The following is a 13,362-nucleotide window of genomic DNA, read 5'->3' as shown; positions in this document are numbered from 1 at the left end:
CAGCCTTGCAAATAATTGTCTTCCCCGAAAAGTTCTTAGCCTGGTGGTGTTCAATTGCTTTCGTCTGAAGTGTCCCACCCTTTCTCGTTCACTTTCTCGCGTATTTGGATGTGGGATATGCTTAAATATATTTTACCACACCTCATGGGTCTTGAACTGTTACGCAGCAACGCAATTTCGAATGCAATCCTGTGCAATCGCATAAGGTGTTTCGATGTGAGCGACTCTAAGAAACAACACGACCTGGATTCCATTCGATCCAGTGGACAATGTCAAAATCCTCTACGATTTCACATCCTCGTACACCACCGGCTGATTCGTTGGCTCCGCATAGGGTTGTCAAGGATCCCCGACATGCTGCTAACACTCCCCGACCTGGGCGCCTGCATTGATATGACGAAAGTGGCTGCAACAGGATGTTCTCGCTACGGAAAGGAATTGTAGAGTTTATCTTGAAGGGGGATATTGTCGTATTGCGGGTGGACAGAAGGGGGTTGTGAGGAGATTTATGGGTTGGGATGAGAATTGGGGTGGATTAGAGGGTGGTGGGTTTGGTGTGAATCCTTTTGGGGGTGGAACTGAATGAACGGTGGTTGAGTATCTAACTTGACGCTTTCCAGGGTTTCTCTCATGCTTTTCCATACTTAAGATTGTTTGACTTTCGTTCCGCCCAAGACAATCAGCGAACCACGTAAGATGCAGAAAATGCGTCCTGACGGAGGTTACAAGGTAACAATACCTCCCACGGATTCTAAGGGAATGATTTTCCTCTGCAAACTCCCTCGCCAGTTGTCTCCAGGATGTTGAAAACAAGAATCAACTTTCTCCTTAAATCACTACGTGAACGATGATGGGCTTTTCGTACAGCTGTAGTCACTAACGGAAATTTAAAACGAACAAAAGATATCGATCCAACGAAGGAATCGAAGCTCCAAACCGCCTTCAGGCCTTCTAGGGCTCAATGTGATGACCAAGGCCTTAATCACTGCTGAAGAAAGATGGGGAAGAATGCGTGAGCGGAAACCTGCACTCATGTATGTCTAATGGACCGTGCGTGATGTCAACCCCACATCCAAACCTCGGACTGACATGGTGATATATCGAGTATTCACAACACAACCCACAGACTTGGAAAAGGAACATTTTCTTCTATTCTATTTAAACTCGCCAACAAACGCATTTTGATCGCAGATCATTCACTTCGAACATTCCACCTTCGTACCAAATGGTCCATATCGAAGGACGGCTCATAATACGAAAGGCCAATCTCGAAAAGCTTAGCAACATCTTTAGTTTGAAGACTCGACGTTGCACAGGATTCATTTGCCCAAGGTGGTTTTCTATGGCAATGTTTCCTTATATATTTTTCCGCTTTGCTTGCATATTCGTTGGCCCTGGTGGTTACGATGGTAGCAATGTGAAGGAACATCAATTTGGATATACTCCTACGTACTTGGCACATCTGGGTGTCACCAGTCAGGTGAAATGTTGCAAGAATGTTGTCGTACAATTGCTCGCTCATTTTCCTTTTCTACAAAGGTAGACCCGCTTCGTAATATTTCTGCATTTCTAAATACTTCCAAAGTTCATTTTGACGGTGGTTCAGGACCTTGAAAGAAAGACACCATGTTTCCGCCACCCCGTTTACTTTTTCTAACTTTTGGATTCCTCCAGTCCACCGTACGTTCTCGTACGTAAACGCATTTTCTACACAGCGACCAATTCCAGACTAATCCAACGAAGAAAACTCTAAAACTGGGCCAATCACCCCTGCTCCCCCACACCCCGCTATTCCAACTGCTACTCTTCCTCCCCTCCCTTCTGAATTCAGCGATATTCCTTTGGATAGTCTCAAATGCTGGCAATCCCAAGCCGACTATTCAGTGCTCCACCACTTCCTATATACAGAATATGGAAAAAGCATCACTACAATCCGAACCACATTATCACCTCCAATCATCCAGTCTTCAACAATAACGTACGATAGCGCAGACTGCACAACAACGCCCTATGGTCTAACTACCCTTTGCGACGGATACCCACGGGCTTTGAGCAAAGACGTAAAATGCGTTACCGTACAGACCAGCTTTGTTAGCAGCTACACGACATACTCCAGCGATGTAAGCGTTGTGGTACCGACATGGACGAGCGAATATGATAGTCCGGCACCTACATGTCGAGTTGGGGTAAACTTCAGTCCTATGTGCGGATTGCTGCACTCCGCGTATAGATGGCGGATGTCCAAGATTCTGGCCGAAACACCACTTCCAAGTGATGTTGCGGCTGCGAGTGCATTTTACTACACGCTGTTCCTAGAAGCGCCGAATTGTACGCCACCAAACGACTCGCCCGCGACACCAGGCCCAACAACAGCTACCCCGTCTACAACCTCTCCTCTGTGCCGAATCACCGCAGGACGGTATTCAATACACTACTGGCCCATGCCCACGCCCACCGGCACCGACTTCTGCAATCCGTCCTACAAGCCCTCACCCCTCTCCCCCTCAATCCCAGGCACACCAAACACAGCCGTAATATCCGGCCTCACGCTCACGAGTCCAAGCATCTACCACATCCTACAATCCGTGATACTCGAAACCTACACCGGCACTACAAGCCGCCTCGATGACACCACCCTGACCCTTGCCACCTGGAACATCTCCACCATCCTCCCCACCCTCACCGTCGCCCAACAAGAACCCCAAATCCTCTCCGCGCGAGAGACCTGCAGTGGTCGCGAAGCAGATTACTGCAGCATACTCTTCACGCCTAATTTCCTGATCAACGACATCTCAACTGTGCGGGCGCCCGCGTATACCCAGAACTGCGGGTCTGATTGCATCTCCCGGGATGGGGGAACTATTTACCAGACTTCGTACAAGCCTACGCTTGCAGTGCCGGTTGGTGAGGTGGTGAGGCAGAATCGCATGTTCAGCGATTGCCAATGGGATATGTATGAGCTTGACGAGGGAGGGGGGTATACGAAGCATGTTTCGAGTGAGACGGCGGCGATAGTATTTAGGGATGTTGGGAGGACGGCGACGGCGACAGCGACGAGGGGAGTGCGTTGAGGTGGGCGTGGGGTGGTTTCTATTGTTTTGTGTGGTGAGTGAAATATTTGTATCGTATACTGAACCTTGCCTCCTTGAACACCTCAAAATATGTCTAGATAGTGAAACTAGTAAGATGCGATAACTAGTCTTGACGTTGATACATTGCCCCCCAGATATCTATTAATACAATAAGCGAAAAGGGCCCGTCCAAACCATGGGATCAAATACTGGCCGCCAAAAGCGCCGAAGCACTACGCCGTGCATATCACTATTATGCGACATCGAACACTCCCACTCTTCGGAATCTGGAGACGGCAGGAAATGAGTACGCAAACACTAGCAGAGAAAGCACCAAGCCAACCAAGAACAGACCCGAAGGCCATGTAATGTAGATATGAGGGAAGAAAAACGCCAAAAGAAAACCCCCCCGTCGCCGTCGCTTGAGGTCATGCATAGCATCCATGCTCATGAGAAAAGAGAGGGAGAGAGTAGGAAAACGAGACGAGAAGTGACGGGAAGATCGGTCCCCAAAGATCTTACCATCACGATGCTGGCCGACTCAGCCAAAAACGCCATTATAATGATGTCATGTATTCCAACAATACGACTCTTTCCACTCGCTACTTTCTTTTCATCGTGTATACCTCGTGATAAGATTCCAAGCGGAATGAAAGAGCCGGTACCTTGCAGTGACTAGTTCTAGCTAGGATTTCGTCCTCTCGATACCTTTTCTTTCTATCGAAGTTTTAACTCGATGTAAGAGCTTACATGGTCTTCCGGACCCTCTTCCTCTTTCGCCCAGACTCAACCTCGACACTCATGGACGTTTCCCGTTCGATGGATTGTGGGGTAGAATACCTCGCCGCGATGTAGTCCTGTAGAGCCTTACGACCGCCTTTCTTGATAGTCCTCTCCTCATCGGCATCAACAAATCGATGTACAGTTCGATGATCCAGAATGCGCTCCTCCCTATCGTGCTTACCTTCCTTATCCGTCTTAGGCCATGCGAAGCCGTAAAGTTTGGAGTGTCGCTCACAGCGCGGGCATTCCTTGCGGGTGTGGTAGGCATCGAATTGGACGAAGTGGTCATCGCAGGTGTGACACTCGACCCACCGACTATACTTGGCGGACAAGAGTGCATCGGTGAGCGTATAGTCGCCTGGCTTCCGGGTATTTTCAACATAGCCTTCCTGAGGTTCCTCGAGAGACGTTGGAGTAGCTAGGCGGTTTGCGCTCGTGTGTTGTGACTGTGAGCGAGTCGTTCGTGGGACTGGTGGGGTCCTCGATCGCTTTCGACGGACAATCTCTTGGAGAACGTCATCTAGTTCCTGGCTTGAGGAGAGCTCGCTGAGTTCAGACATGACATCGTCATCCAGTGAAGAGCGTTTTGTGTCTTGTGTTTCGACGGTGGTTATCTCGAACCTGGGCCTGACCACGATGGTGTCAGACTCAACCTTGATCTTCTCATCGGTACTACTCATGGCCGAGTCTTCGTCGACAGATGTAGCATCAGTCGACTGGGAGGACTTTGGGGAGCCTGCGGCAGTGGAAGAGTTGGGTGTGGTCGGGGTTGATGAGCTTGTCTCATCCAGAGTCACAGCAAGCAAACCAACCCGCTGCTGAGTGCGAAAGTCCCTCCAGGTCTGCGAAGAAGCGGGGAGGTTTGTGGATGGGTCCTCGATACTAGAGATTGGTACTTCTTGCCGGAGAGAGGACGTGCTATGCGCTTTTTTTAGTGCCTTCTCTCGCAATTGGTGGGATGGCCGCCGCTCGACTGGAGACGCCTTTGAAGACAGCAACCGTGATGTCTTCGCATGTGGATCATGCGGGACCTCTAGCCTCGTCTTCTTTGCAGTAGGTGTAGCATCGCGTGAATCGCTTGCGCTCTCGGGGTCGTCGTACTTTCGCTTCCGCCTGAAAGAGTAGGGCTTGTTCGATGTTAATCTCTCATCTGGGGCTGGGGTCTCGTTCTTCGCCGCCTGCTCATCCTCCTCGCCGTCTTCTTCGTCCTCTTCCACAGGCTTAAATGGTGCCCAGCCATTGACGAGTTGCTTTTCGCAGCTCAAACAGAGACATTCTTCGTTGTCGTCGCCGAAGTAATCTTCGCCATATGATACAGTGATTTCTTCGCCGACCTCAATATTCTTAACCGCCACAATCTGCATGCCATCGTAGCCTTTAGTGCATAGCCTCGCGTTGGCGTCGCAATCGTGGTTCGCAAAGCGCGCTGGTCCGAGGAACAAGGATCGCGTCTTCTTGCGACTGGAAATGACAATGCTGAAGTCTTTCCGTGCCAGATCGAGCGTTTTCTCTTGCTCTTCAGTCATTGCGACTTGGACTCCGGTGAGGTATTTGATCTCCTCGCCTTTCCTAATATCCTTGCGCGCGGTGACGGATGCCTCATGTTCGGATATGGTATAGCGATTCGTCGTAGTGACCTCGAACGGGCAGTCCGGCATGTATATGTTGACGTACTTGCGCAAATGACGCGCGAATTGGTCCTTCTCGTTATCGTCTTTCAGACTATTCACATACTTGCGCAAACCCAACAAATGCAGCAGTTTCTGTACGGCTTCGGCGGGATCCTTCTCTAGAATGACAGTGGTGCGGAGGATGTTCGCGATATCCTCCTCGTGCAGCCCTCGGGAGGCGGAGAAGCGGCCGCCCCGGTTCTTTCGGATGGCAGTCCAGTAGTAGACCTGCAATAGCGCGTTTAGTGGAGTGAATCGCCGCATGAGACGTCCGCGACCAGCGTTGGGGGAAGGTCATGAAGAATAGCATACCTTGTCCACGAGCGCATCCGTGATCACATCGTCGTACGAGGCCAACTTCTCCAGCGTCAGGCCGCTCCTTTTCTCCAGCTTGGGCGCCATATTTGCGCAAGAGTGGCGACAGGAAGAGGTACGCTTCTCCGAAGGCGGAGACGGTTGCGAGAGTGTTTTGGTGGTAGACGGCGGGGTGCGAAGTAAAAGGGGGTGGTTGGGGGGTGACGTATATGGGTGAAGGACCTTGGATATTTACTCAGGCATTGGAAGCAGAAACAACGCCGCCATGCAACCTGCCGAAGGAAAAGACACAAAGAAACCCAAAACAGTTTCAATGAGAGTGGGAAGGAACGGCGCCGCACGGAGAGGGCTGACAAGGAGGATATCCTGAGGGTCGCGGTGAGAATGGTAAGACTTGGATTGGGCTGAGTCGCTGGGGGGGAACTAGACAGGCAAAGCAACTACACCCTTGCAGCTGGATCCGGCGGAGGCTTGGCGCGACACCGACGCAAGCAGAACGCGCTCAGACCGCCGCAGCGGCTCACCGGACAAGCGAGTTCGCGGGCCGGCCACCTCCGAGCAACCCCGGCCATCAGTCACTGCAAACTTCGACAGGACGGCGGGAGATAGCAAACAGAAGCCAGACGAGGAGGGTGACGCTCTTTGACACACAGACACGAAGCTGGTCAACATGATCCAGCTCAAGGTACGACCGAGCAACACCCTGCCACGACTTCTGATAGCCACTCATGCATCTGCGCAATCTAGACCCTCGTCAACTGCATTGACAACTCCGGCGCCGCCATAGTTGAGTGTGTCAACGTCCTGCGATCGAAGAGGCCGGCCAAAGTTGGTACGTCTGCTCGCCCAAGCAGGGGAGGGGCGACCGTTGACCGTTGACGCGATATCTTAGGTGATCGCATCGTAGTCGTCGTCCAGAAACAGCGAAACTTCGGCCCAGAGACAGGAAACAGCGTCTCCATCAGCGCTGCAAATAAGGTCCGACGGGGCGATGTACGCCATGCCGTCGTCGTGCGGACCGCGAAAAAGTGGCAGAGACCGGACGGAAGCGTCGTCAAGTTCGACGACAATGCCTGCGTCCTAATAAATAAGGCCGGAGAGCCCATTGGGACGAGGTTGAACGGTGTAGTCGCAGCAGAGCTGAGGCAGAAGCAGTGGTCCAAGATTCTGTCGTTGGCACCAATGCACTTGTAGGACTGCACATGTGCAAGGGAGGTAGCATGGCGTTAGATGAGCGGCGTATCATGTCATTCATTGTACAAATATCCTGGGTATCGAATACCACGTTTCCGGGCCACCACGAATTCAAGAATCTACCAAACTCCAGGCTCCGCCCCAATGCAAGATGCATGCTCATCGACTAATCCATAGTCATCCCGACAGACGTTCACGTCTCCTACTGCCAAACATTGCCGCATGCGCAGCACACGTAGTACAGTTTCTGGCTTGCGTGAGTGAGGCGTAGAACACAGGAGAAAGTACTTGCTCACCATTCCGGTTTCGGCAGTACGCTGCTGGGACTGGAAAAAGACGGCTTCGTTCTCGCCACACGACGGGCAGGGCTTCTGGATTCTGGGCAACTAACGACAAGGACAGTCAGCAAGCAGGCTCAAAGACGAGCAGAACAAGCGACCAAACACCCGCGAGATTGCTCATTTCTTTGAATGCTTGTCGACCCCTTCCTGAGGCCCCATCGGCAGGCCATCTTCGTCGTCGGCTTCCATGTACATGCCGTTGTCCGTCTCTTGGCCGCAGATCTCGCAGAAGATTTCCTGGCCGCACATAGTGCAGAAGCCGGGGAGCTCTTCAGAAAGGGACGAATCGGAAAGAGATTGAGAGAGACCAACCGTTGGGTCTTGACCAACGTCCTGGGTGATTCCGGCAGTGTCTCCGACAGTCGATGCAATCTCGTGACGCATGACGCAGGCTGAGGGCGCTGGTTCGGTAAAAGAACAGGTGCGGCACGCGAACAGGAGCTGATTCGCTTCCTTGTCTTCGCGGGGAAAGAGCAGGTTAGAGCTAGCCATTCTGTGTTAGTCCCGGACACGGGGGAGCGTAGATTACGGAACGACTCACCATTCAGAGCAAAACCGGAAGAGGATCTTCTTGTTCGCTCCCTCCTTCTTGTCTTCGAAGCCAGCAGCTGGGGATGCCATAGTTCTGGATTAAAATTTCTAGAGGTGTGTAGAGTGTTAAGTAGCGTGTCAGGCGTTGGAGCCAGGACTAGTTTGTGGGAGACAGTCGCACCGAGGTCTGTGGTGATCGCGTGGTGAATATGAATGAAGAAGAATGCGGTGAGAGTGGAGCATTTGTACAGAGGCGAGTGGAGGACGTGTAACACGTGCCGGGTGCGGCTACCCGTACGTCTGACTCATCAACAAGGCGGTGCTCATTGGCTCTCATTATAAAGCACCCTTGTTTGGAGCACAAACCACCCACCCCGTCACGACAAGCTCCTAGGGCTGTTGCTCCACCAACCCCCATCATTCCTCCTCAAAATATCCGACGTCCACAATTCAAATCGCCGTCACCGCTGCTGTTCCATATATAATCTTACTCTGAACTTCTTTCAACTACCGCAAAGCACTACAACCACTCACGCGATGGTAAGTTTGATAATGCATTGACCCCGCGGCACTGCCCCACGAAACAGTCATCGAGCATCGACTCACACTCTCAGCAGTCAGGGGAAACTGGTCTTCCCGGTGGCTGGGAGGTCCGCCGCTCCAATACAAAGAACCTCCCGTACTACTTCCACCCCGCCACGAAGGATTCAAGATGGGAGCCCCCGACGGGCACAGACCCCGAGAAGTTGAAGGCATACATGGCATCACATCACAGCTCCAGCCGTATTGCGAATCCCCCTTTCCAAACTCCTGAGGGCAAAATTCGGTGCGCGCACTTGTTGGTCAAACACAGGGATAGTCGCCGCCCGGCCAGCTGGCGGGAGGCGCGCATTACACGCAGTCCCGAGGAAGCCATGGAGATTATAAAAGACTATGAAAAGCGGATCAAAGAGAAGGGTGAATCTCTTTCTGACCTGGCGACTACCGAGTCGGATTGCAGCAGTGCTCGCAAAGGAGGAGATCTGTAAGCTTATTCTGTCGAGGCAGGTTTTGGCATCGCTAACACTTGGAAAGGGGCCTCTTTGGGAAGGGAGACATGCAGAAGGAGTTTGAGGACGCGGCATTCAGCCTTGAAAAGGGTGATGTGAGCGGTATCATCTCCACGGCTTCTGGCTTGCACCTGATTCAGAGGTCAGTCCGTTCCGTTTTCGTACATACCGCCAGATTAATCTAATACTGGTGCAGGTTGGAGTAAGGGATCGAAGATCTTCACACGGCGTTAGGTTTCAATGCAGGCGGCCCATCCTCGATTAGAGCTGTTGGTGGGAAATCTATGCGCGGGCGAGAAAAATGCCTCGTAGCTGTCTACTAAGTGATAAGGTTGCATTAAAATGGCCAAGAAGACGAACTGATATGTTCCAAAAGCGAGCGACAAGAATAGTAATGTTTTTCGAGACGATTTGTGAGTTCGTCGCTGTAGGTGGTTTGGAAAATAAAGGCAGCCAATCAAAGTTTGTCTGTTTCTTTGTTTCCACGCTGCTCTCAGATCTCGCTGTCAGACCATGATACGATTATTTAGATTGTGGCCAACGGCCGCAGCTGTGCAAGCTGACAGCAAATAGAAACACTACTACAGCATTGGTAATAGTCATGGTCATGGGTGGGATTTGAGGTTTGGTTGGGTACCACAGAAACGTTAAAAGCCTCATATTAGTGCGCATACGTTGTCGAAACGTCCAACGGCCGCTCCCGACAACATCTCCTGCGTCCTTCCATCTGACGACAGCATCGAAAAACAAAGGAAGAGAAAAAAGGGCAGACTCCGCCTGCCCGCTACTGCCGACCCCCACCGAATTACCGACCGAGGGATCCCGAGAGCAGCGTGAATGCTTTAGGAATTGGTGAGCCAATCGCGTTTGCTGTTGCCATATCTGCTTTCTTGCATCTCGAGACAAAAATAAATGAGACCCCAGCATTCTAGACAAGTCCTCCAGAACTGGGGCATCATGCGCACCCTGCCGTTAGCTCGTATTCTTGAACTGACCTCACTCAGGCGCGACCCGCATACAGGCCGAGCCGCAAGAAGTCGAGTTTCACTTTCCCATCTTCCACATCAGACCACAGAGGAGGTAACTGCGTCAGGCCATGGGTGTTGCTGAAGTAGGAATCCGCTTAAAAGTTGATGGAAGCCAGCCGAATCACGTTTTCGGTCCTACTACTTCTTATCCCAACCCTCCCTCCCTCCATCACTGTTCCCAGGACCGCCAGGGACTAACCTTCACTCATTGCACGATCTCGACTACTCTGTAGACCACATCAACTTGTCTTTAAAAGTACCTGCCACTCTCTTGTGAAATACATCCACATCGTCGCCAATTACCACGAACAAGTCCTGCCCCACCTGCAACTTCCTCCGACCACCTTTACCAACATTGTCGAATCAACATTGTCGAATCAACATCAAACACAATGGCCCTCGAAAACTTCAACTCCTCTATGCCCATCTACCACTCTCCTACCTCTGCCTCCCGGAATCATTCCCGTCGTAGCTCTGGCCGCCGTAGCTTCACTACGGCAGCCATTCCGTCTAGCCCAAAGATTGAGTCACCCCGCACTCTCTGTCCACGAGATGGCGATGCGTTCAGCTACGACCCGAACCACCTTCCGGCGTGGTACATCCCTCAAGACTTATGGAACAGTCTCCCCACCGAGCTAAAGTCTACTCTAGCTGCCCTTCAACACTCTGGAGCTGCAGTCCTCAGCGGATACGAGCGACTCCACCAACATAGCGCGAAAGTAGACACCATCGCTCATGCTCAGACCTTCGAAGATGAGTTAGAAGTCCAGCTCGACGACAGCGTCGATCGACTCACTAACCTTCGTCCGACCCTGGCAAAACTGCGGACCTCCAGCAATGCTAGCAGCCGATATGACTCTTTCGTCTCCTCTCCTGTCTATTCCTCTTCTTCCTCGCCCAGGTCCGACTCTCCTGCCCGGTCTATGTCTGGGTCTCAGACCTCATTGGCATCCCCAATCTCCCCCGTCTGCTTAACCCCCATTGATCTGGATCCTATCCACCCACACAAGCGTCACCACGATCGCTCCTTCTCTGTTCCGCTCGACCCCCAAAATGCTTATTACACTACCGAGCTCTCCCAACTCCGCACCGAATCAATTCCACGTCTCCGCCATGCCGCCCGCAAGGTGGACACGGAGTGGTACGAGTCCAAACGCCTCGGAACTGTCACTGGCGATGACGTTGTCGAGTTTGAGAAGTGGTATGCGGAGAAGAAGGCCACGATCCGCCACCTTGATGATCAATGCAAGCGCCTCAGTTTCGCCAACGGCGTCGCTCCCACTGGCTTGGGCTGGACTGCCCCGTGAAGGATATTGAGGTGGAATCTTGACGCTGAAGAGCCAGAGTGCGTTCGAGGTGGAAGTGAGTTCCCGGGGATTGAGTGGGCTGAAATTGTTGTTGAGTGGATATGTTAATGAGGAGCAGCAGACTGACCAAGCAAGCCACTTTTCTTTCTATCGCGTGCTTTACCAGCGAGGAGTTTTGGTGCCGCAACCGCTGAACCGAGGCAGGGACTGCTGGATGTACAACGGGTGTGATAGTAGATTGCAGTATTTTCTGTATGGATTTCTCTCTTCTCTCTTTTTTCTCGTTGGGTTCGGCATCTATTGTAGATGCGCGTTCCCGGACGGTCCTTTGCCTGCTGGCGGTTCCCCTTTACTTGGCATCATTACTCCATACCAAGCCCCTAGATTGGTAGCTACACAGCTTGGGTCACAGAATTGGGCCAAATGGATTCTGTATATTCTACAATGTTTTGGTCCTCGCTGTAATACGAAATCGAATCTTAGATGTGAGGTCAAAGACATGTCCGCAACTGCAAATGATGTTGTTCATCACCCTGCATCTGCTCCTTCCCTGGCTTGTACGTCTCCTTCTATGAACTCACACACAATGCAATTTCTCTTGATCGTTTTGTCATCATTCCCTACATTCTTTCCTCCGGTACCCTCTTCGGCTTCCAAGGTCCATTCCTGCATCTATCCATTCCGGTTGCCCCAAATTCCAGCCGTCGACACCCTCTGTCTAATTACCTTCACCCTTTCCCCTGCATCCCCCACACCTGCACCTGCCCCATGAATTGGGAAGCTCTTTCCGACTTCCCCAAGCTTCCTACGTCATATCATCCCATATCAGGTCTAGGTCCTGCCCTGTGACCGGATGTGTGTGCTAGCTGCAGCTGTCCACGTCCACGTTCACGTTGTCGATCCTGTCGGAAGTCTCCGCCTTTCTTCCGCCCATGCGCATTCACGCGCCAAGCCTCGCGTTCCCTTAAGAACCTCATTCGACCGTATGCACGACATAATGTACACGCCTTACACGCCCGAGCACAGGCCTGGGGATGCAGATGTTGCAGTTCCGTGGCTAAGCGACTCGCAGGCTCACGTCATCAGTTCATCTCGCACCATGGGTTTCTTGAACTCTGGCATGTTCCGTGACTGAAGAGTCATTGGGCTGGGATTTGGTCCGGCTTGCCTCTTTGGATGGGATCTCAAGAAGAGTGGCGGGTGGCAATGGGGAAAGCTGAGAGATGATCGGGCAGGATCGAGATTGCAGGTGGTTTGATGAATACGGGTGTCTGGAACGTGGCGGGAGGATTGGGAGTGTTTGGGGATGGTCAGGGGATGGGATCTGGGGCGAGGATTAAATGCGGGGGTATTAGATGGGGAATGAGGATCTGGGGGATCTGGAAACCTTAGCTTCGGATTCGGGGGGATGATGAGAGTATGAGATGGTGAATTTCTGGATCACGTGTTATTTGGAATTCCGGGCCTTGAAGGCTTTGATGAGGCTCGCAATTTCATCGCTGAATTGCTCTCTTTGCAAGTCGCGGAGTCAGAGAAAGCCTCCTACCCATTTCGGTCAGTTTTTTGACCAATACAAACCTTGAATTGAAGTCGTGCATGCCATCATCCCGATTCCGGAAAGCGCCCTCGCTAGGGCAATCATCAACACACCGACGAATGAAAACATTTTCAAGTTCCAGGTTAGAACTGTAGGATAACTATAGCATTCATGTTCGACGCTTAAACTGTCCTCATCACCCTAGAGCTCTGTAAAGCCTACACCATTCCAGTTCCCGTCCAGTCTTGCATATTGCGAAGACCCGATGTCTAGGCTTACTGATACCAAAGCCTTACAACTGCAAGTTTGCTTCAGTCACTTCAGCCTGTTGTTAACCGTTCTAACGACGGCATTAGAGACTTGAACGCCGTGAATTTGATAGTAGCCGCCCAAACCAGAAGATCGCGCAGAGCCGCAGGTGGCAATCCTGCTATGAATGTTTGGCCAGTCGCAGGTGACTTGGACCTGCCGAGATAATGGCAAAGCCGCAGGTGGCTTGCTGGTGTTGAAATTTATAGTTGACAAGCTTCGTTCGA

At 51.8% G+C, this 13,362-nt stretch overlaps 8 protein-coding genes across 8 annotated transcripts; 5 read left to right on the top strand and 3 right to left on the bottom strand.

Moving 5' to 3' along the window:
- Nucleotides 1-679: 679 nt before the first annotated feature.
- Nucleotides 680-1,522, bottom strand: BDR25DRAFT_347794 (uncharacterized protein; the record flags this gene model as incomplete). The annotated part of the gene is made up of 6 exons (XM_033694319.1): nucleotides 680-751; nucleotides 779-836; nucleotides 895-1,040; nucleotides 1,071-1,127; nucleotides 1,177-1,246; nucleotides 1,308-1,522. The coding sequence occupies 6 exons, from the start codon at nucleotides 1,520-1,522 to the stop codon at nucleotides 680-682; spliced, it is 618 nt and encodes a 205-aa protein (XP_033554270.1).
- Nucleotides 1,523-2,047: 525 nt separating this feature from the next.
- Nucleotides 2,048-3,259, top strand: BDR25DRAFT_861 (uncharacterized protein). Its single transcript, XM_033699159.1, has one exon. The coding sequence runs from the start codon at nucleotides 2,202-2,204 to the stop codon at nucleotides 3,069-3,071; it is 870 nt and encodes a 289-aa protein (XP_033554269.1). The 5' UTR covers nucleotides 2,048-2,201; the 3' UTR covers nucleotides 3,072-3,259.
- A 436-nt stretch (nucleotides 3,260-3,695) lies between these two features.
- Nucleotides 3,696-6,037, bottom strand: BDR25DRAFT_864 (uncharacterized protein). The gene is made up of 2 exons (XM_033699164.1): nucleotides 5,837-6,037; nucleotides 3,696-5,752 (listed from the first exon to the last, which is right to left on the bottom strand). Exons 1-2 carry the CDS (start codon nucleotides 5,924-5,926, stop codon nucleotides 3,818-3,820), a joined length of 2,025 nt encoding a protein of 674 aa, XP_033554268.1. The 5' UTR covers nucleotides 5,927-6,037; the 3' UTR covers nucleotides 3,696-3,817.
- Nucleotides 6,038-6,408: 371 nt separating this feature from the next.
- On the top strand, nucleotides 6,409-7,231 carry BDR25DRAFT_299377 (ribosomal protein L14). The gene is made up of 3 exons (XM_033689138.1): nucleotides 6,409-6,524; nucleotides 6,587-6,671; nucleotides 6,732-7,231. Exons 1-3 carry the CDS (start codon nucleotides 6,510-6,512, stop codon nucleotides 7,031-7,033), a joined length of 402 nt encoding a protein of 133 aa, XP_033554267.1. The 5' UTR covers nucleotides 6,409-6,509; the 3' UTR covers nucleotides 7,034-7,231.
- Nucleotides 7,232-7,491: 260 nt separating this feature from the next.
- Nucleotides 7,492-7,995, bottom strand: BDR25DRAFT_206849 (uncharacterized protein; the record flags this gene model as incomplete). Its single annotated transcript, XM_033684507.1, has 2 exons — nucleotides 7,492-7,858; nucleotides 7,916-7,995. 2 exons carry the CDS (start codon nucleotides 7,993-7,995, stop codon nucleotides 7,492-7,494), a joined length of 447 nt encoding a protein of 148 aa, XP_033554266.1.
- A 159-nt stretch (nucleotides 7,996-8,154) lies between these two features.
- BDR25DRAFT_565 (rotamase-domain-containing protein) lies at nucleotides 8,155-9,318 on the top strand. Its single transcript, XM_033698750.1, has 4 exons — nucleotides 8,155-8,445; nucleotides 8,523-8,929; nucleotides 8,980-9,096; nucleotides 9,151-9,318. Exons 1-4 carry the CDS (start codon nucleotides 8,443-8,445, stop codon nucleotides 9,158-9,160), a joined length of 537 nt encoding a protein of 178 aa, XP_033554265.1. The 5' UTR covers nucleotides 8,155-8,442; the 3' UTR covers nucleotides 9,161-9,318.
- A 1,083-nt stretch (nucleotides 9,319-10,401) lies between these two features.
- Nucleotides 10,402-11,289, top strand: BDR25DRAFT_207719 (uncharacterized protein; the record flags this gene model as incomplete). Its single annotated transcript, XM_033684541.1, has 1 exon — nucleotides 10,402-11,289. The coding sequence occupies one exon, from the start codon at nucleotides 10,402-10,404 to the stop codon at nucleotides 11,287-11,289; it is 888 nt and encodes a 295-aa protein (XP_033554264.1).
- A 180-nt stretch (nucleotides 11,290-11,469) lies between these two features.
- Nucleotides 11,470-12,784, top strand: BDR25DRAFT_627 (uncharacterized protein). Its single transcript, XM_033698836.1, has 2 exons — nucleotides 11,470-11,846; nucleotides 12,362-12,784. The coding sequence occupies exons 1-2, from the start codon at nucleotides 11,504-11,506 to the stop codon at nucleotides 12,418-12,420; spliced, it is 402 nt and encodes a 133-aa protein (XP_033554263.1). The 5' UTR covers nucleotides 11,470-11,503; the 3' UTR covers nucleotides 12,421-12,784.
- The last annotated feature ends 578 nt before the right edge of the window (nucleotides 12,785-13,362 follow it).

Source organism: Lindgomyces ingoldianus, assembly GCF_010093535.1.
Source record: "Lindgomyces ingoldianus strain ATCC 200398 unplaced genomic scaffold BDR25scaffold_1, whole genome shotgun sequence".
Taxonomy (NCBI): Eukaryota; Fungi; Ascomycota; class Dothideomycetes; order Pleosporales; family Lindgomycetaceae; genus Lindgomyces; species Lindgomyces ingoldianus.
Note: the sequence above shows the minus strand (reverse complement) of the source record. Positions and strands in the feature narration are given on the sequence as shown.

Coding starts and splice junctions, on each gene's coding strand:
- BDR25DRAFT_861 (XM_033699159.1), top strand. CDS start 2,202: ATGTGCGGATTGCTGCACTCCGCGTATAGATGGCGGATGTCCAAGATT.
- BDR25DRAFT_864 (XM_033699164.1), bottom strand. CDS start 5,926: ATGGCGCCCAAGCTGGAGAAAAGGAGCGGCCTGACGCTGGAGAAGTTG. Junction 5,753..5,836: donor CGGATGCGCTCGTGGACAAG/GTATGCTATTCT, acceptor GCGCTATTGCAG/GTCTACTACTGGACTGCCAT.
- BDR25DRAFT_299377 (XM_033689138.1), top strand. Junction 6,672..6,731: donor GAAGAGGCCGGCCAAAGTTG/GTACGTCTGCTC, acceptor GCGATATCTTAG/GTGATCGCATCGTAGTCGTC.
- BDR25DRAFT_565 (XM_033698750.1), top strand. Junction 8,930..8,979: donor GCTCGCAAAGGAGGAGATCT/GTAAGCTTATTC, acceptor ACACTTGGAAAG/GGGCCTCTTTGGGAAGGGAG.
- BDR25DRAFT_627 (XM_033698836.1), top strand. CDS start 11,504: ATGTACAACGGGTGTGATAGTAGATTGCAGTATTTTCTGTATGGATTT. Junction 11,847..12,361: donor ATCTGCTCCTTCCCTGGCTT/GTACGTCTCCTT, acceptor AGCGACTCGCAG/GCTCACGTCATCAGTTCATC.